Source organism: Pagrus pagrus (assembly GCF_965226575.1).
Source record: "Pagrus pagrus genome assembly, chromosome: 12".
In the NCBI taxonomy this organism is placed as follows: Eukaryota; Metazoa; Chordata; class Actinopteri; order Spariformes; family Sparidae; genus Pagrus; species Pagrus pagrus.
Genome location: NC_140196.1, coordinates 16,635,159 through 16,656,469, shown reverse-complemented (window position 1 = coordinate 16,656,469; position 21,311 = coordinate 16,635,159). Strand labels below are relative to the sequence as shown.

Below are 21,311 nucleotides of genomic sequence, written 5' to 3'. Positions count from 1 at the left end.
AATCATCGCACTTTCAAATGGGTCCCAACTGATTAAAGTGATAATGAGGAAGCGAGAGTTTGTGTTTCTTGAGACTGAAATTATAATTAGAGGCACTCCAAAGGCCAATTATTGATATTTCCCCTCATACAAATTTAAAGATAGTACCTTAGAAAATTGAAGAATCTAACTCCTGGATAGAATAAGCATTTTTTCAACTGATAGTTTTTCATAAAATATGCCTGAGAGAGCAATATTAACTGTGATTGAGTTGCTGTGAAAACAGAGGTTTAATGTCTTCTGCGGCTCTAGAGAAGCTTAGTAAAGTCTGGAAAAACAACCCTTGATAATGATGATTTGGGTCATCAGAGACTTTAAAAATGATTGCACGGAGTTCAGAATGTATTTCGGCTTTTGCTGCATTAATTCTGACAATTATTTTTTAAATTCCAACTTCATGGAAGTGCAGCACTGCTATTGATCGATGGAAAACTGCTTTAAAATACTGTCCTCCCATTCATTTCACATTTGGATAAAGGGTAATTTCCTTTAAGCACACTCTGTGCAGCGCTTTCACTTCATGCATCTAAATTAACAGCACTGTCTGCACCTTTTCTGCATCCGTCTCAAGGGCATGAAGTCCAGACTGACCCCCGTTTCCACATCGCTGTCCTTAAGAATCCCTCATTGGCCACAGTGGGACATGATTAATCATGCCAACACACAGTCAATGACACTGATTCCCTCCAACAAATGCTCCCATTTCACAGTCAGAAGCCCTCACCTCACCACCACCAAAACAGTTGGATAATCCCCCTGTCCAAACCCCTGGTGGGAAGGAATCTGCTCAAAGAAGATTTGAGGAGGAGGGTCTGCTACTCCCTGTTCAGCCCGCTGACACATTTTTGGAATGTACAAAGTTGAAAGTCTTAAAACTTTGAGAAAAGGCTGAACGTGTTACTGTTAAGAGTGAAATGTCAAATAAGTTCACTATTCAGATTTATTCCCGAATTCATAATGTTCCAAGAAAAAGAAAGAAGGAGCCATTGTATGTTATGGAGTGCTGACATATTTTCTTCGACTGATGCAGGCTCTAGTTGTGCGGTTATTTCTGAATACTGGAAATTTAAAACAATGGATAATCAGAGTAATTGTCCCACTCGAGGCTATGTAGTGTGGAGGACCAAAACAGCCGAAACCAAAAGGAAATAAATAGCTCAATAAATAAATAGATATGTCATTAAATGCACCTAAAATATGAATAATAAAAACATCAATAAAAAACATCAGTAAGTGCTCTTACTATCACTCTTTTGCTACATTATCAACACAGAAGGTCATGAATCCGTCCAACACCGCCACCTCTTTCACTTCTAACCCGTTATGATTAACAACCGACTCATGCTCCATTTTCTTTCGTCGTGTAACATGTCATTTCCATATTTAATTTTTCCACATGATGATAAAAGCCACACTGCTGCTTCACATTTACAACACAGAGACACATGTTTTTCACTGATTGCTGGCCCTCCTTTCCTCCTCCTAGGGTTTATTTCTAGACAGGCAGATGAGCTTTGAAGTAAGAACTGAACATTTAAGAACCGTTCTCTCAAGACTACACAGAGAAGCTTTGGAGGGGAAACAAATCCCACAAAGCAATTTGACACAATGCAAATGTAAATGTGCAGTGAAATCCATGAAATCCCTGCTTCTCAGACGGGCTGTCGGAGTAGTGCAGTTTATTTGTGTTTTAATACAAGAAGCCAAGAATCGTAAGACAGATACACCCAGAAATCCGAGGCACGGCGGAAGGACAAGTGCTACTTATAACAATGACGACACACTTTTGTTTTTGCATTGAAATGCATTCATCAAAGTTTCTGTCATCTGTCAACCACCATTTTAATGTTTTGGTATCAAGGCTTTAGTGGTGCCACATGTTGCATTATTTGTTTATTGAAATGAATATAGCTTTTTAACCTGAAGTGCTGTGTTTGCAAAGTATCACCATAAGCATAGTAAAACATCAGCAAACCTCAGGCAGGTTAGATAAACGACACTGCCACTGCAGTTAGAAAGTGATAGATGAATAAAGTTGCAAACTTTAAAACCTTTTGAACCTGAAATTATATGTTAACCAGCAGGGACAAGAGCTGTAAATGTTGCTTCAAATAGATGCCCTATACATCACAGCTGCTGCATTCATCCTCCCCATGTGACAATATTTATCAGTACAGTCCCTGTTAACCCTCAAAGACCTGGACCGCAGCCAGAGGCTAAAAATGACTATAGTTCTGAAATGTTTAATAGCTTCTGAAGCACTAATCCTATCCATATGCTTTAAAAACTCATGTAAAGTTATTCAGCTTTCTTCATCTGGGCCAACAGGCAATGTCTGTAGCCAAGCTTCTTTTGTTGGTTATGTTCAATGGATGATATACGTCTCTGAAAAAAGCCTCTTGTGCTTCTCTGTCCTCTGTTATGATTTAATAACCTTTCTATTTACTCTAAAAAACATTTTTTGGACACATCTATATAATCAGTAAATTAAATATAGGATTACACCTGTTTTTCACTGAAAAATGCCTCAAATAACATTATAATAAATGGCTGTAACTTGCTTAGGACCGGTCATATGTAGACAGAAATTTATATGGAAGTCAAAAAAATTCCAAGTACATCTTTTAATAATAAAAAAATAAACTTCATGAGATTCTGTCTGAGTTAACAATAAAATACAAAACTGTGATTGTCTCATTTTTAGATTTTTCTTTGTCTGAGAATGGATGCATTTACCAGAATTAAAATAAAAAGACTAAAAATAAAAAGACTAAAACTTAAGGTTCTTCTGAATCAAATGATGTATGGCACTTGATGCTGACTGCAAGAACAGAGTAGGAATAACAATATAAATACAGTCAGCCGCCCCAGAAACGGTTCTAGGTTTCTGAGGGTTAAATGGACTGCACTTACATTTCTACATGAAGACAGGAAAAAAAAAATCATGAAAACTTCTTTACTTATAATCAGCAAATTAAATAAAGAATAGTTGCTCTAAATTAAATGGGTTGGGAGAAAAAACAGACACTCTGGTCTTGGTGTAATTACAGTCATTACAGACTGATGCAAATATCATTAGAGCTGCTGCATCACTGAAAGGCAATTCAAAAGGCCAAGTGATACAGCAGCGACAGTTTAATTTCAAATAACTATCTGAGTGAAAAGCGCTTATATAATCAGTTTAGACTGAAACTACTACTGAATTATCCCTTTAAGCACTTATTAAAAAGTGAAAAGAATCTCAGTGCCTAGATCTTTTCTTTCTTAGTATTTCCTTTGGTCCAGCTGTTGACATTAAGTTAACAGTTTTTTAAGATCAATGTGCAGAGAAACTCAAGCAAATTGACTTAGTAGTGTGGAAGCTGTTGAAGGCTTATATAATCTTAAAAGGAGTGTTGTTTTGATGTTAAAATGCCGATGCAGCAGCTTTTGAGACCACTTAATATGAAAAGAGGACTTTTGGTTCTCTCACCTCTACATTGAGTGAGAAGTCGGAGCCGTCCAGCAGGGTGATTTTACACTGCATGATCTTCACCTTCTTCACTCCTCTCAAAGGAGACCTTGACAGACGACTGGTGGATGACCTATGGGATACGTCGTCCTCCTGCTGCTCCTGAGAGGAAGAACACAAGGGTAACTTCAATTATGAATATGAATGAATTATTCAACACATTACACTGAAGTTTTCCATGTGTTTACTGGACTGTATTTTCTCTGCTTTTCCTTGTTAAACATGGCACAGCATTCAGATGTCCCTCTGCTGTGTGGAGAGCATTCTGACAGAAAATCTTTCAGGTTGAAAGAGTTCAGAGACCAGAAATGAAAAAATACCTTCTACAGTCCCAACTGCCTCTCCTAAATGTCAGTTTCTTAATGTGGTCATCTTTAGCAAAACCGCCCGTTCTGTCACATGTTCAAAACCTTAAAATAGACACCGAGACCCTGAGTGAATGTAATCAGGTCCCACTGAGAAGAGCTAGAGGTGTTCTGCCATTTTGTCTTAAACAGAGAAAATCCAATTTTCCACTTGGCTGAAAACAAAGCCCTTCCTGACTGACTTCATGCTGAAAAAGAGGCCTTTGGCTTGCAGACATTTTTCCTTCTTACTCACACACAAAGTAGATTTAATGCCCCTTTTCATTTTCATACTGAACATTTTCTTATCTTGTTCCTCAGGATATATCGCTCACATTGTGCATATCTAATGTAGCTCATGCAGACTAGTCTTTTCTGTGGAGAAGGAGATCAAAGTGAAGGTAGAATATAGTTCAATTCAACAAATACCAAAGGATGTATTTCAAATACTTATGGGTGATTTGCGACTAATAGAAATAAGCACCGCAGATGTAGGAAATCCCAGCAGTAAAACTGTAAACCGAGGCTCTTCATTCATTTGTGCACCCTGCTGGAGCAGAGAGATATCTCAGCCTGAGCATGCGTCTCACTGAAAGACTGACAGTGTTGTGACGGAGAGCTGTGATTTCTCTCAGCCTTGTTCCTGCCAATTCACACAGCTCTGACAATGGCAGGGCATCATCCATCATCCTCACTGTGACACGATGCGGGCTCTCCAATACAGACAAGGTTTAAGGGATACGGTAAGGATCCACTTGAAAGTGATACATGGAAGTTATTCCTTTTATTAAATTATGTTTAGCCATACCACTAGAGTTTCTGTTATCTGATAATTGCCGTTTATTCCACCAGGAAAATCTTTAGAAGTCTGACATATTTCTATCTCTGGTCATAACGTCTGGTGAAAATAACTTCCTCGAAGCACAGTATGAATTGCATTCTAGGTTTTGTCAGTGATTCCAGAGAAAGAAAGTTGATTGTTGAGTCTCATTCCCAGGTCATCAGATGCTGACACTTTGGGTTGGTGATGCGGGGCATCAGCGGTCTCCATGAAATGCTTTTAAGCTCAACAAACAGATAATATTTGACTGGAATACCTCCTATTTGTCTGGGACATGGAAATCTTCCAGGACACATGGAGGGAAAAACTCTATTCCTCTTTCGAGTCGTTCTGTTGGTATCCACTGAAATATCTCAACAACTAGTGCTGGTCATGAAACTGTGCACAGATATAAGGTGGACAAATAGTAATAACTGTAATAATTGTCAACATTTCTGCAAGATTAAATGCCTGCAAAACTCATGACATTCCAATCAGCCTCAGCCGTACATTGTGTTTAGTGCTAACAAGCAAATGCTAACCTGCTAACATGCTAAACTAAGGTGGTGAACATAGTGAACATTATACTTTCTAAACAGCCAAATGTTATTAAACAGTAAATGCATTGTTATTGCTGAAGTTCGCATTTAGCACAGGTCACAGTATGACTATAGACTAGGAAGGCAATTGACGATTATCATCATTAATGATCACCAATTATTTCATGATTAATCAATTAATTGTTTGGTCTATGAAATTGTTTAGTTTATAAAATATCAAAAAGTTGTGAAAATCTATGTTTAAATCTACATTTCTTATCATACATGACAAAGAAAAGCAGCAAATCTTTACATTTAAGAAGCTGGAACCAGCAAGATTTGATTTTTTGTGCCTGGAAAAATATTGAAACAATTAATCTTTTGATCGACTTATCGTTGAAGCTCTACTGAAACTCTCGGTTGTGTTTTTCTTTCAGTAAAACGCATGCCAAATGTGAATCAAGAATCAACACAAGGTCTTTAGATATCCTTCTATAACTCACACACAGTAGGTGCGAGCAATGTAGAGTTATGATGTGAATAATTTCATTTTACAACCTAAACATCTATCTTGATAAAGTGCAGAACATTTTCTGGAAACTAAATTTAACATCGTCTGTAAATAAAATGTCTGATGTCCATAAATTTCAACCAACCCGAGGGTATGTATCATCACTTCTTAACCAATGTTAAAATATTACATGCTGTTATGAATAGTTGCTACGTAGCCCAGCCCAGGACAGAATGAATCTATCCATCACCTGCTTCTGCTGCTCTCTCATTACAGCCCATTATGATTCACGTGTAAACTCATGCTCTATTTCTCCTCCTCATCAAACAGCCCATTTTCCATACTTACACTTTCCCACATTGCGACAAAGGCAACACTGTTAGGTCAGTGGAGACGTGTGAGCTTGCTCTAACACGCAGCAGATCGTATAAGGCAAAACCTCTCATAACCATCTGTTTCTTCATGTCCACATCTGGCTGTGGTGACCTTTGGACCCCTTAATATCGGCTGCTTGTAAATCTACAAGTTTAAAATGAATCCAGCGTTGATCTTTTCCTAAATTCTCAGATAAGACCAGCAGCTACACGCCTAAAAATGTCATGTAAATGTTAAATTGATAGGACACAATGGTTCAGAGCTAATCCAAACCTTAATATGATCTGAGAACTGTCATATAGAAAACATCAGTCAAACCTCTAATAACATTTTTGTCATTTAGATGTTGAAATTATGTCCTGCTCTTTAGGTTATAGCCACAGGAAGAGAAATGGTGATGCAGGTAATTCAAACTTCAAATGTAGGTTATTTGTTTGGGATAAACTTGAACTATCAGCACCAAACGAGTGACTGCCAACAAACTAATCAGGCTAATCGTACTATTTTTCTTTCAACTAGTAAATTGAGGAATACGCAGGAATCTTCCTTTAGTCTTCGACAGTCCTGCAGTTTGGTAGTACTGGAAATTCAATCTGAAGATCGATAAGATAGTGAGCCCTGAAGGTTGCTCTGGCCAAAATTGGCAGACAAGCACTTAGTGTTCAGATAACATTAGTAGCTTCTTGGACTGCCTCAGACATAAAATGCACAGGCGGGCTGAACTCTCCTTCTGAGCAGAGATCACTCGTTTTAGAAAGACACTGAACTGGAGGTTTTTCACTCGTCTACACGGGAATGTTAGAAGATCTGTTCAATCCACAAGCCTGCAGGAGGATCATGATTGTTTCTCTAAAATGTGTTTTTCTTTTTGTTCCTACAGTTAAATGTTTGGGCTCCACTGAGCACAATGGTGTATGTGCAGAGTTTGACACTAGAAGACTGTTTTTCATGTCAGACACAGGAGAGAATTTTTATTTATGGCTTAATAGACATGAGGAGGGAATCTTTGTATTTAACAGGAAATAATCATTAGATGGCGGTTGTTAATGTGCTTAAGTGGTGGCAATTTTAAGATCAAACTAGCAGCCCTATTTATTTGTGTTCGTTTCATAGCCCTCAACCGGAGATCTCAAACCATGAGCTACTGAAAGCTGTGAGGTTTTACTTCAGTAGCTCAGTTTAGTCACTCTCCCCACAGCTGTGTGACGTTATGTTAATCGGTACAATCGACTGACGTAATGTGGGGAATGAAAACATCCACACTTCGTCAGGGGTTTCTCAATCTGTGGTTCACCACATTTCCAAAATAAAAGCATGAAGCGCTGACTGAAAGACAAGTTTACAGGGCTGTAAATGCCATCGAGAACACTGAGGCCATGTCGTCAGTATCGTTTGTTGTTGTTGTTCATTTCCATTTATCACACAAAGGCACAATTCATCCGGCTGTGGGATGAATGGTTTGCAATGTTTTCTCAAATTCAAGCCTGATCTGAATGGATATGTATGATGTTGACATCATAAAACGCACCCTAAATTCAATCACTAAAGTGTTTTTGTATGAGCATGGTAAAATATAGAAGCGTGTTAAATGGTATATGGTTTTAATTGAAACCTAGCTGTCAGTGACAACTGGCTCGATCCTCCTCCTGTTACTGTGGTCATGAAGAGGCTCACCTGTTCTTTCCTGGCCGGGGTGCTGTGTCCAGCGGCGGCAGGAAGCTGCTCCGGCTGGTTCTGGGGCGATGTGGGTTCTGCAGCTTTCCCCTTCTCGTTCTCCTTGTTCTCCTGCGGCTGCTTGGCCTCAGAGTCTGCGCCTGATTCAGTTGTCATGGTAAATCACGCTGGAGTGGGGAAGAGGAGGGGAAAAGGGGGAAAACTAGATGAGTCAGCTGACGTGTTATGAATTGATGTACCGTCGCTTTTTCAGCCCCTGCGTGAGGATAAGCTCCTGCTCTGATGCAAATGCAGAGATGAGGGTATTGTTTGACAGCAGAATAAAAACTGAAATTGATGTAAGTGGCTTAGATGCACTCAAGTGTCAGTAGCTGATAATGGAAAGTGCTTAGACTGCTGGTGCCCTGATATATACAATACATTATACAATAAAGTGTATGACATTTCACATAAACTGTTTCAAAACACTCTTATCTAGGGCTGCAGGTGAGGATTATATTTATTATCTGACAATTATTTTCTCTATTAATCATTTTGTCTGTAAAATATCAGAAATTAGTAAATTCATAATGTAAAATATTCAGTTAACATTGGTGTAAAAGAGAGAGAAGCAGCTACAGCAATGCTCACACAAGAGAAGCAGGACTCGACAAATGTTTCTCATTTTATATGTTCACACTGTGGTCAAAGCATCTACATATCTGGGGCGATTCATTCACCTATTAAAACTAGAATGGCACTGAGTAGAGCGCACGCACACCTACACCAAGGCCCAACAGCCCGCTTTAAATCAATCAAGCCTAATCCTACATTAAACTCGATAGCCCTGTGTCACTCTAAACTGCCTAATCATAATTTAAACTAACCAGATCTTGGATCCACATCAAATTGTGCTCACTCATAGATACCAGCCACCTAAATGTGCCTGAAATTTTTTCATCACGATCCATGCATTACTCCCTGAGTAATTCATGAAAATGTTGAAAACACAGCCTATCTCGCGATGTGAGAAAAAATTCCTGGATCCGTCCCGGAGTAAAAAATAGAGAAAGGCGCAAATCCTCACATCGGAGAAGCTACATTTATCCTACATTGCAGTTTTAAAAAAATGACAAAATCAATTATCAAAATAGTTGCCTGTTGATGGCAAAGTTATGTCGTCAGCTCCAGACCAATTACGCAGAAAAAAGATTATTAATGGCAAAAATAACAAAAACAATTCCTCAGGGTTGCTCAATGTGTTTATGCCCCCCTAGTTACTCAGCAGACTATTTACACACAACCATCCAAAGTATCTGAGCAGCACCACTACATGTCATTCATAGCATGACCTTCTCCCTCTCTGAATAGCAGCATACCAGCGACAGACGGGGTCCCAAGGGCCTAAAACTTGGTAATGAGAGGAAACATCTAATGGCCAGTTTTGCAAAACAAAGATGACAGATAGGACGGATCACACTGGGGGCCCCAGTCCTAACCGCACCCACAGGCTTTGACATTGGGATGTGGGGTTTGGAGGGCGTAGTGTGGGACAGCAACACTGGGCCTCTGCTGCACAGAGTCTGGGGTTTGTAGTACAGATGCCTGTCATTCTGCTTTTGGCTTGCGTCTCCCTCAGCTCTATTTATAGGGGTGTGTTTACTCCACGGTGGGAGGATTCAGGGGGAGGATCTCAGACCTCAGGGACAAAAACAAAAGCAACAGTGTTGGCCGAGGTGATCCCCAAAACTCTTGACGTGTTGAATGAAAAAACGCAACAATTAAAATAAAGAGCTATGACTCTAAAAGCAAAGCATCGCAAAACAAAAAGAAAACCGCAAGGTATTGATTATTTCTAAACCCCTCGAGCAAGAATTCACTTTTTGGGGGTGAAGGTATTATACAATTTGTAACAAGAAAAACATGTCTCAGTCAGAAAACTTCCAACATTCATGAAGGCTTTTTCAAGCACTAAATTTGGCTGAAATGCTGAACTCCACGTGTCCTGCTGTGAACAGCCCTGGCAGGCACATAGCTGGATTATTAGCAGCTGGAGTCCATGCCCTCATCATGCCTCCGTGTTGTTTTGTTGATCTAACACTCTGTGACAGATGCATTCTTTACAGAGATAGGCCACAAGTGTGATATAACTGCAAAACTTTTTGAATGTACCACTAAGACCATATGGACAAATTTAAATAGTTTATTCAAAAAAGTTTCTTTTTTTTTTTTCTTCACACGTGTATAAGTAGTTGACGGTGAAGAGAAAAAAGACATTGAAATAACGACAGCCCTATATTTTAGTCACCTGTTTAGCTGTAATACAAGAAAGTTTCTGAATAGGCCACCGTAACCATCACCTCCCAACTCGCAGTCGTCACCCACCAGCCGGAGAGTTTATTGGTCCTGTGCAGCGCTGTGCATTCACGTTCTGTAGCTTTTCTATCTTATTATCAAAAGTGAACACCATAGCCCTTTATCTCTGTTTTCTCTGGTCATATAGCACTGATTTTAAATATCTGCATCTTTAATCAGGAATCAGCTGACAGGCGATGGCTGCACAGCTAACCTTTGCTTCTCTTAACCCTGCTGTGAAACAGGAACTATAGTAGGAGGGGAGGAAAGGAACATCTTTGCACCATAGAAATGAAGGAAGAATACGTTCAGTCACTGGTGACAGGCACTCTTCACAGGGCCACACAACAGCCCACACAGTAGCCTTGTGTGTGGCCCTCGCCATGGACTGGCACATACATTATGCATTCAGAAAGCTGTATTCACAACTCATAGAGCCCTGGATTACTGCTAGTATACAGGAGATTTTGCTGATAGCACCAATAAAGCCTAATCATATTGATTGAAAGTCTTTTGTAATCTTATCATCTTAAACACTTTCAAATATATAAACATGCGCTTTGCTGCTGCATTGCTGATTAATCTTTGGATCACAGAGATTCAACCTCTCAGGTCATGAAAGCTTTAGCATTTGTTGTGAGAAACAGCTGGTGTCTGGTGAGGTTTTACCAGGAAAATCCTCAGGCTCGCAGGAAGAAGGGATGAGGTCTGATAGCATTTTGTCTGATCCAATAATAAAATTCAAAACCTTTTCTAATCCTGTGTAAGCATTACATTTAAAACATTTGCAAGAAGCTAAAGGCCCATATTAGGGCTGTGGCCGATGTCTTTTTTTTAACACTCAAAGCACAAATTGATGATTTCAAATGAAACTTTGAGTGTTTGTTTGTCATCACATTTAAGTTCAAGCCCGTCATCCTATATAAAATTTCAAAATCCTTGGACAAAATACTCAATTTGAATAAAGCGATTCATCAGATTACATAAATTAAGTCTTTTTTCATTAAATCAACTTCCTTTGATGACTATAACAGATCCAAACTGGCCATTTCATTGACATCTTTCAACAGTCATTACTGGTACAGTATAAGTGATGACGTCTCGATGGAGCTCAGAGAGCCAAGCCGATGCAGATAATTCACAATGTTTTTTCGTAACGACTTCAATCATTTACTCAGATGTTAGCGCTGAAACAGGTTTTTTGTTTTTGTGGTTACGTAAATGTAATTTATGGTGCTATTAGATTGATGCTGGATTAGAATATTTGATAAAAGATTTGTTAGCATTGCAGCTTAATGAATCAGAGTATTTTGCGAAATGAAGCCCTAACAGGAGGTGATGCATATGTTTCTTGCATCAGTAAATCTGAGGAATTAAGAAAAAGAGGAACACGGCACTTGAGTCACACAGTGAATGACTGAAAAGAAGAAAAAGCCACACAAAACTACAACCATTAGCACTTTTTGTCAAATACATCATCATTTATCTCTCACATTATCATATTAAAAAGCAGCTCCTCATTCATCTGCCACCTGATGGAAACCACACATTTGTCACAGCTGCAGATAAAAATTGATGATGTGACTTCTACGAAGGACAAGCAGGAACCATCTATCTACTTGTCTTCTTCCAGAAACAAAACTTCCTCGAAGAACAATTACATCATTAATAAAACACACCCATTTCTTCTTCCCAATATAAATCAAACCTACCCACAGTTAATCAAACCTGCTGTCTGCCTTTAAACAAGCACTTTAAATCAAAAATCAAACCACATTCAGACAGACTGCTGAGACAACACCATTGCAGTGGATGTCCATATCCATGCTAAAAGCTCTGCGGAGGTTTATCAGTATGCCACCACATTACATAATTGATCACTGACACTAAATGCTCTGTTGCTGCCCGTGCATGCACGCTCCCATTTTAAGGTCCATTTGTGATTGTAATGCACACTGTTGGAAAGTGGCCTGCACAATTCGAGTCACGCACACACTCATGGGAGGATGAGGGACAGCCATCTGTGCTGAGTGCCATTAGCCGGAGTACCACAGCTGGGCCCATCCCTGCAACCCCTGCCCCCACACACCCATAACCCCCCTGGAGACTTACGGAGGTCACATGGAGGGAAATGGTTGGCGTTTTTTGACACGTCAGGGCCCATCCCGAGCTGGCCTGCCGTATGATGCTGACCCCTCTACAAGGCTGAAGGGCTGACAGCTGTCACACACAAATGCAGCTACTGTAACAGGATACCATGTAGCTGGTCTGGCCACTCAAATGAGACACCTCTGCTGAGGGGTTACAGATCCCCGAAGAGCTTTCAACAGTACTGATGTCCAAACAACAACAAAATTATTGATATGTTTCGTCATTGAAGGCAAAATGTCTATTTTCAAAATTCATTGTCATGTAACACTTACAGTAGGGTGAAGACTTTCACCACAGCGACTTATGATAGATGCAACATTAGTTTCAGCTCTGCATGCATTGAGTGTGACTATTAATGGCAACCACTGGTGAGAAGCTGTACTGTCACAATAACAGCAGTCTGTATTACTTTTGTGAAGGAAGAAAAGCTAATTTACAGGTTAAATTGATTCACTCAGCAACAGTTTTGATAATCGTAAAACCGTTTAAGTCACTTTTCAAGTAAGAGTTGCATTATTTGCATGGTTACAGCTTCTGCAATGTAAAGATCTGCTGCTTTTCCTTGTCTTACATTGTAATAGATTTAATCTCTTTGGGTTTTGGACTAGAGCTTCAACAATTAAATCGAAAATCCAAAGAAAATTATTTGGATAATCGATCAATTGCAAAATTTCATGCAAAATGTCAAACATTTGCTGGTTCCAACTTCTTAAATGTAAAGGTTTGCCACTTTTCTTTGTCATTTATGATAGTAAATGGAGAGTCTTTGGGTTAGGGTATTTAAAGATGTCAATTTTGGCTCTGGGAAATGGTGATGAGCATTTTTTATAATATTTTGATATTTTATTGACCAAACAATCGATATATCATGAAATAGTGTTGTCACGATGTTGGACTATCTAACTTTAATACTATACCTTCCAAAATCTCAATATTTGACACCATGTTACAATGGAGAAAAAACGATGCAACAACGAGAACAAGAATGAGAACAATTTTAGCAGTGGTGCGTGTGTCAACTCGCTGTCAGAGAGAAGAAAAAGTGAGAAAGTGCAGCTGTTGCTGGTCGATACTGTGAAAAATAAGCCTTGGAACTCCAATATGTATTGATATATCGCTATTTTTGACAACACAAATGTGAAAATTATCTGCAGAATAATCAATAATGAAAAATTTCACTGGCTGCAACCACATTCTGGATTGTTATTAGAAGAAACAAGTTATTTGAGGTCATTGCCTTTGACTTCGAGAAACTGTGAGAGACATTTTTCACAATGATAAGTTGTTTTAAATCTGAGCTCTTTTGAAAACGATATTTTCTGTAGACAGTAGAAGATGTGGTAACAGTATGACACCAGCCATCATGTCTTCATCTGATCTTCATTCCACCTGAGCTGGTGTAACAAACAACACAAGCAATTCTGACACTACTGAGAGTCTTTTTCAATGAGAAACAATAACAGGTGACTGATTTAGCTAACAAGCTACAAGCTCACAACACAAGTTTTAACAGGAGTTTGAAAAGGGCACAAGACATACAGTAAAATGTTCCTCAATAACATCTCGCAGCTTAGTACAGTTCAGTCCTGCCCTTAACAATTCAAGAAATTTAAACAACCCAGATCTGTTTTCTACCTCAGTGGGTTCAGCCAGAACATTCTCCAGCTCCAGAGCAACACAAACACAAAGAGCAGAGACAGTTCTGACCATTTCATTTTGGGAGCCAGCAAACACGGGTCAAACAATCCATAAACAACACTATACACGTTCCTAACAAGGTACAATATGTCATACAATCTCAACATCAGTGAGTCAGCAAAACATCTGATTACATTCTTATCATTGTAGGAATGTTGAGATAAAGACACATTTTGCATAAACATTCAGTTGCCAGTTTATTCGTTACAACTAGCTACAACTAATGCAGTCTAATACAGCAGCTCTACAATAAATCTCCCCTTGATGGAGGTTCAGTTTTGATACAGACAGGTGTTGAATCATCCTGTCAGTATAAGGTAATACTATGTGTGAGACATTCATATCACCCACTGCATACCGTAAATGACGGGAATGAAAATGGCTTTCCACATTTGATTTAGTATCCGTTTCATCCGGTCCTCGTCTTATTGATTTTCAAAACTCTTTTACTTGAACGCTTATAGACCGAGCAGGAAGAGACAGTCCACACCTAAACAGCCGAAGGTAGACTCATAACATGAAGGTGACTGCAAGCTGAGAGCATTTTTTGCTGAGGGGGCCATAAATCCTGTCAGCTTGCTGCGTTTACATTCTTGGCATTACTGTCTCTAGCAGTGAAGACGTTCAGGGACACAACAGACAGACCAGCGGACTTGTTATTGTTATCTCAATTTGACTGTGCACTTCATTATGCGACACGATCAGTGTTGCCTTTGTTGGCGTGCAGCCGCTTAAGGCCAGGGTTGGTTTCCTTGAAGGCCAGGCACAACCATCGCCAATGTGTCTGACAGGGAAACTATTCCAGAAAAACACTTATACTGCAGTTAGTAGAGCTCAATCCAGTCCAACAGCTCCTTTTGACAAAGAGAAAATCCCCTGTTGATGTAAAAGATTAGAACTAAATCTTGGTAGCTTGATGGAGAGCTAATAACTTCTTATAGAGAGGCTGAGACGGGCCAATAGGGATTAGGCATTTTATGAGATTAGCTACAGGTAATCAGTAAATCAGCTGTGACTTGATTCACAATAATGTCTTCAGGAGACCATAATGTTGGGTTGTTGACATCAGGTGGGGCACGTCTACCCTGCACTCATCTTATTATTTTAGACAGCAGCTCATAGGGAAACACTCAAGCCTTGCCACAGGGATAATACTGAAATAAGGTTGCAACTACTGATAATCATCACAAATTTCCCAAGTTGACATATTGAAATTGCTTGTTCTGTGCAACAAACACTCCCAAATCGCAATACACATACCTCCGCCAAGGCCGACAATCCCTTTTAATTCAATTAAGGCCAATCCAGTATCAAACTCTATAGCCCTGTATCACATTGTACTCACTCACACATACCAGCCACCTAAATACTCTTTTATTATCAAGATCTGTGCATTATTCCCTGAGAAATTAATGAAAATGTAGAAAAATGCCCTCTTGCAATGTTGAGAGAGTAAGAAAAAAATTAAAGGATCTGTCCCAAATACAGACCCACACCTAGAGGTAATAAGTTTATTTTCAAGAAACACCCTTCATTGAAGTTTTGTGGAAATCTGCTTGGTATTTGTGTATCTCCTACCAACCATCCAACCAACCAACCAACCAACCAACCAACCAACCAACAAACAGATACAGAAAATATAGCCTCCTTTCCAGAGGCAACTAGCACATACATTTGAGATGCAGGAACCAGTAATTTTTCATTATCTTTGCTTTAAACTATAACTTAAGTGATTAATAGATTATAAAAAGAGACAAAACTGATTAAAAAAGAGGCTTTTGTTCTTTCATTGGGCATCCATTTAGCTGCTGATCAATTTATCTATCAATCAGTTGGTCTGCAATAAGTCAGAAAACGGCCAATAAGCCTCAGGTGACACCATCGATAAGGTGCTTGTATTTGTCAGCCAAACAGTCGACAACACAAAAATATTCATTTTACAAAGATATAAAACATAAAGAGGCAGCAAATCTTCACATGAAGTTCACAAATTAACTTAAATGATTAATTGCAAATGTTTCCTTTAATTAACTAACTGTTGCAGCTTTAAAATATATATATCCTGCATTCTGTGCAGGGGCATATACTTCTTTTCAACAAGCAGTCTGAGTGGATGTTATATTACTTATATGGCATATTTCTCCATCAGAAAACACCCTGGTTGACCTTTGACAGACAAAAACAATAAGAAGAGGGTGTTGCCATTTACCGTTACATGACTCCACTGTGACTCTGTGATGCTCAGCAGTAAGTTTACAGTGATATAAATCTATTTGTTTCTGGCTTTTTGTCCTTATCGAGAGAAAGGGATAGAGGTTGCCAGATGTTGTGGGAATCTTAAAACCTTCTCAGACAATTTTGTGATTTAGGGATGTAGAAATAAAGCAGATTCCTGTAAAGCAACAGTATTCGGACACAACTGATACTGATCTTTATCATGAATATTTAAGACTGTCAGCAGTTTTTAAAAAAAATAATAATAATTTAATGTTTTTGTTAAAGCAAATTTGGGCCAAGAAGGACCCTCAACACCCCAACACACTGTAAACAGGTCAGTGCAAACCGAGGCTGTGGTCACACATGCACTCTCAGTCAGCCTGAACAAGGCCCCACAATGCTGCTGCTGCAACAGCAGCTTACTGTGCATCTTAATTAAATTGTCAAGTCAGACTCCGGCCATTGCTTTCGGTTCCTTCAAGGATGTGAGGATGCTAAAAGAGGATCCAGACCGTGTCATCCTGCCCCTCTAACCACGCCTACCGCACTGCAGATCAAAAACACCCAAGTATGTCGTCTCAACCTGCGACTGTTCAACAATTTTAAATCCATTCACTGTCTTCAAAATGTAACCGTGTGCGCCGGTGACTCAGCGCTGTGTTCAATGGTGCTGGGAAAAAAAAGCATCTCTCTCTCGTCACTGTTTCACCCATTTTCCACTTCCCTGCCTCGCATATGCAGCACGTTAGCCGACTGTACCTTCAGCGGCTTGTTCCTCTGAAATATCCGCTAAATGTCTCACTTTCAGCGGCACAACAACAGCCGCTACACGCTGCTCATTCAGCAAAAATAACACATCACGTCGCTACAATGTTACGCACAAGGCTACAAAAACACACACCGCCGGATAAAAGGAGCTCAGCCACGTCCCCTCGACTTTTCCGCCCGACTGAATACAGCGGAGGAGTATTTTAATGTTAATTATCTGTCATCGGCCGGTGGGTGTTGTGGTCAAGACGAGCAGAATAAAAGGCAAAAGAGGTGAAATAACACAGCGAGCTACAAACGAGGGGAAGCGTGCATCTCTTGCCAAGACAAGCCTGTAGTGTAAAGATTAGAAGAGGGGTAAAAAAGGCAGGAATAGAAATGGTTTTATTACCAGGTAAACCGTCCTCGTTCAGCTGGTTATGCGAGTTGCATTCGCAGTGGGCTTCTGTTTCCTGACAGCGGTGCTACTCTGCTGCAGTTCCCCCTCTCCGACAGCCTATCACACTCCACTATGCAGCTCACAGTAGAATTGTGGGATATGAGGACAGCCGGGGCTTTATTTTAGCAGCACACTCCCCCCAACACACACACATAAACATACACACATACACACACACCGAGCATGGCAATTAATGGCACGAGGTTTGTTGTTTTACTTTTTATTTATTTTTTTTTTTTTTACAGATAATCTCTATTCACGATGTAATGTGATTAAATGAAACTTAATCAGTGGTGGAATGTAAAAAAAGGTCCAATAACTCAAATACTGTACTGAAGGACTGTTTAGATGCACTTATGCTGCTCCATGTCAATGTAGAGCTGAAATAAGAGTTGATTCATCGATTTGTTAATTCATCGATTTGTTGATTACCAAAAGAAAGGGGCATTGTTGTACTTACACTAGTGTAATTCATTAGTGTACAATATTAATGAGGTAATAATCCTACATATTTACATTGTTTCTACTGCATTACTTCAAAATACTTTGAGCTGAACTGAAATTAATGTTGTATTTTCTCTGATAATGTCCCAGCGCATTATCACACCTGATCATGAGCTTGTGGACACCAAAAACAAGAATAACATCTGGATGCAATATTATTACTGCTTATTTTAATTCAGAATGATAAAGTTACTCAAGGGGCGCTATGTAGTTTGAGGAGAAATTCAAACTCAGAATTTGAAAAGTAACAATATTAATGAGGTAATAATACAAACTCAGAAATATTTATTTTTTTCCATAACTGAGTAAACAAGCTGTTCTCAGAGGTAAATAAGGTCCCAAAAATTCTGTTTAAATTTAGAAAGGTGGCAGGGTCCGCCACATATAAACAAAGTAAAACAGTATGAAACTGTGTTGTCCTTTAAGGTCAGTTTGTTTATTCGCGCATTAAACAAAAAAAAATCTTTAGCTTCTGATCAAAACTACATAGTGTACCTTTAATATTTGTTTAATTAAAAGTCATTTTCAAGCCAAAATAAATATTCCCTGGTTCAAGCTTCTCAGTTATGATTATTTCTCTCTAACCTAGTGTTTCCATAAATATTGAGTATCGCAACATATTAATTCTGAAATGTTTAAATAACAATTTCATGCAGTAATCTCCTCCAGAAATGAATTAACTTCGATGCTGTTGCTGTTGACACACTAAACAAGCTGTGTTGTATTTATCTTTTCATACAAATCTCAGATGTAATGGCCTGTTTTTTTTTTTGTATCAAATATCGATATTTTTCAAGGTATTGTATCAAAGTTTTAGTTTCGAGACATCACTACCCAAAACTCAATACCTTTGAAATTGATTTTTCTTAACATTTCCTCACCCGTTATAGACCAAATGATTAATTAATTAATCAAGAAAGTAATCAGCAGATTAATCTATAATGACATAACTGTCAGGTTCAGTCATACACATCACACATTCATGTAAGCTGGATGCTCACAGACTGCTGTGAATCATTTAAAACCATACAAAAAGTAAAAAAAATAAGAAAAACTAGTTCAAAATAGTCGTCATTTCAGATCAACGAACTGAAATTATTTAAAATATATATATATTTTTTTTTTAAAAAGCTGACAAAGCATACACTACATAAAACTGGAAAAAAAACTCTTGCTCATCTGTCCACAACAATATTTCAGTGTTTTGTTGAGCTATTTCATGCAAAATGTATACAAGTATAAGGTTAACAGACTAACTTTCCATTTCTCCAAAATTACACAGCTCACACAATCCATGCCTTTACATTTTTTTTAAAGGAGGAAGAATACCAGATCTTGACTGTGCATGTTTTTACTTCAATACAATCCAACATGAAATGCTGTCCTTTATTTACTATTAACTACCATAATAAGCTAATAAAATGTGATGATAGATAAGATACCAAACAGTTTAAAGCAGTAAAATAAGGTAATTCTTGACAAGCCACAATTGGTAAATGCTGTTAAGCTGTCAGTGCAAATAATTTAGTAATATATTATAAAACTACTGTCCATTTACATTTGATCCGTTCAGTAAACTTGCTGCTAATGCTGCCAATGTACAATGTGTACAATGTATTTTTACTTGCAATGTAGTATTCTATTTTCTGATATTACCATTTTTACTTCAGTAAAGAACCCGAATACTTCTACCATCACTGAACCGAAAATAGCACAAAACACTAGAGCTGCTCTTGGATTTCAAACACACATCTCAAATACTTACTGAGTCTGGAGTTAACAACTTTAACATTCTCCAAATTGAAAAACATAATCAAAGACACACTGACACACACATCTGCTGCCCTCCTCTATTGTAGGTGCATACATGTGGGTCCGCATACACAAATACATAAAACGCAGACATAAAAGCAAGTTTTTAATTAGTGTCTGGGTTGTTCCCTCTGGGGATTTGTGGGTTTTCGCCTCCCGGTGGGAACTTGACCCAACTCGGTCACTCATTTGACTTTTATTTCATCTAATTGCTTTCATGCTCAAGTCATATACCACATACCAACACTCACTGTACACTGTGCAAATATAAACACACAGTCCTGCACATCATGGCTTCGGAGAGTTTTCTGCTGCAGTCGTACATGAATTCCCTAAATAGTGGCGGAAAGCATAGCAGGCATGCTTTGCAGAGAGTGGAGGCTAAATGTAATAACACACACAGGGCAACTCTTATGTACAGCAGCCAGACAGCTGGCTCCTCATTCAGCTGGGAGCTAATTGTAGCAAGGCTCATGAAGCAAGCTCAATGACGGCGATGAATGTTTTACATAATATTCGCATTACAATCTGAAATGATTTCGCTGAAGTTTTAGTTTCTAAAACACCAACTACAAGCAACCGTCAGTAAGGAGAGTGAAGTTCAGCGCTGCAGGAGCCCAACAATAGATGTAACTAAATATTCCTGTAACCCTCGATGCTGGGAGGAGGAATAATAGCTGAGGAGGGCTGTTCCTCACAAGGACACTATAATAACTCAGAGCAGTGTCTAAAAATGTGTTCTTACTCACTACAGGTTCAGTTTTCACTATGATGAAGTGGATTGTTGTTACCATCTAAAATTAATTACCACATACTTTCGTATCATTTCTCCAAAGTTTGGTTCTTTCACTTCCTCCTTCATTTCTTGTTAAAGCACAGACGTCATGTAAATGTTAACAGCTCGGAGTCCCAAATTAAACTGACACAAGCATAACCGCGACATGTTTCTCTGAGAATACATTCTGTACAATAAGCAGGATGAAACTAACTGCTCTCTTCACAGCCAGACAATAGTTATCTACATTTAGGGCAGGTCTGGCGCAGCACTGTCATGACCCGACTGCTCGTCTGAGACATTGCTCATCGCGGCCCGTCTGGCCAGTGGGTGGTGACTGTCCATCTGTAATGTAGTAAACAATCTCAGATGGGAAATGAAAGGTTACACACGAGCTCGTCTCCAAAAGAAATATCACTGTACTGGCATTGTTGAAAACAGATAATTCAAACAGAGCTTTAATTTACGCATCCTTTGAATGTTTATTTCTGACTCACCTTCATCTCAAAAGTGTTCAAGGTGCTTTACAAAGACAAACCTAATGTAACCAAGTCTAGCTGATGAAGAGCGAAGTGGTGCACAGACAAAAGACAAAAAACAGAAAACAAAAGACAGCTTATACCAACAGGCCTACAGTATCTACCAAACCTGGCAGAGTCCAGTACACTTGGCTCCAACAGCATTTGTCCCCCTTTAAGGTTAATAGAGAGAAGTCTATTTAGAGAAAAAAAAGTTAAGGAACTTAATGACAAAAGAACTGCGGTGGCTTTTTGCCTCGAGGCTGCATCGAGTGACCTTCA

General features: G+C 38.9%; 1 protein-coding gene across 10 annotated transcripts in view; it reads right to left on the bottom strand.

Moving 5' to 3' along the window:
• The window catches only part of epb41l3b (erythrocyte membrane protein band 4.1-like 3b), a 57,444-nt gene that overhangs the window by 27,746 nt on the left and 8,387 nt on the right, over positions 1-21,311 (bottom strand). For 9 of the 10 annotated variants that reach the window (XM_084369734.1, XM_084369737.1, XM_084369738.1 and 6 more), the window contains exons 1-3: positions 17,373-17,510; positions 7,814-7,980; positions 3,512-3,652 (exon numbers count right to left, since the gene is read on the bottom strand). In XM_084369734.1, the coding sequence (XP_084225860.1) occupies positions 3,512-3,652; positions 7,814-7,969 (297 nt within the window). In that variant the 5' untranslated portion in view covers positions 7,970-7,980; positions 17,373-17,510. Of the gene's footprint in view, positions 1-3,511; positions 3,653-7,813; positions 7,981-17,372; positions 17,511-21,311 lie in introns of those variants that run through there. The other variant, XM_084369739.1, reaches the window with a different exon arrangement.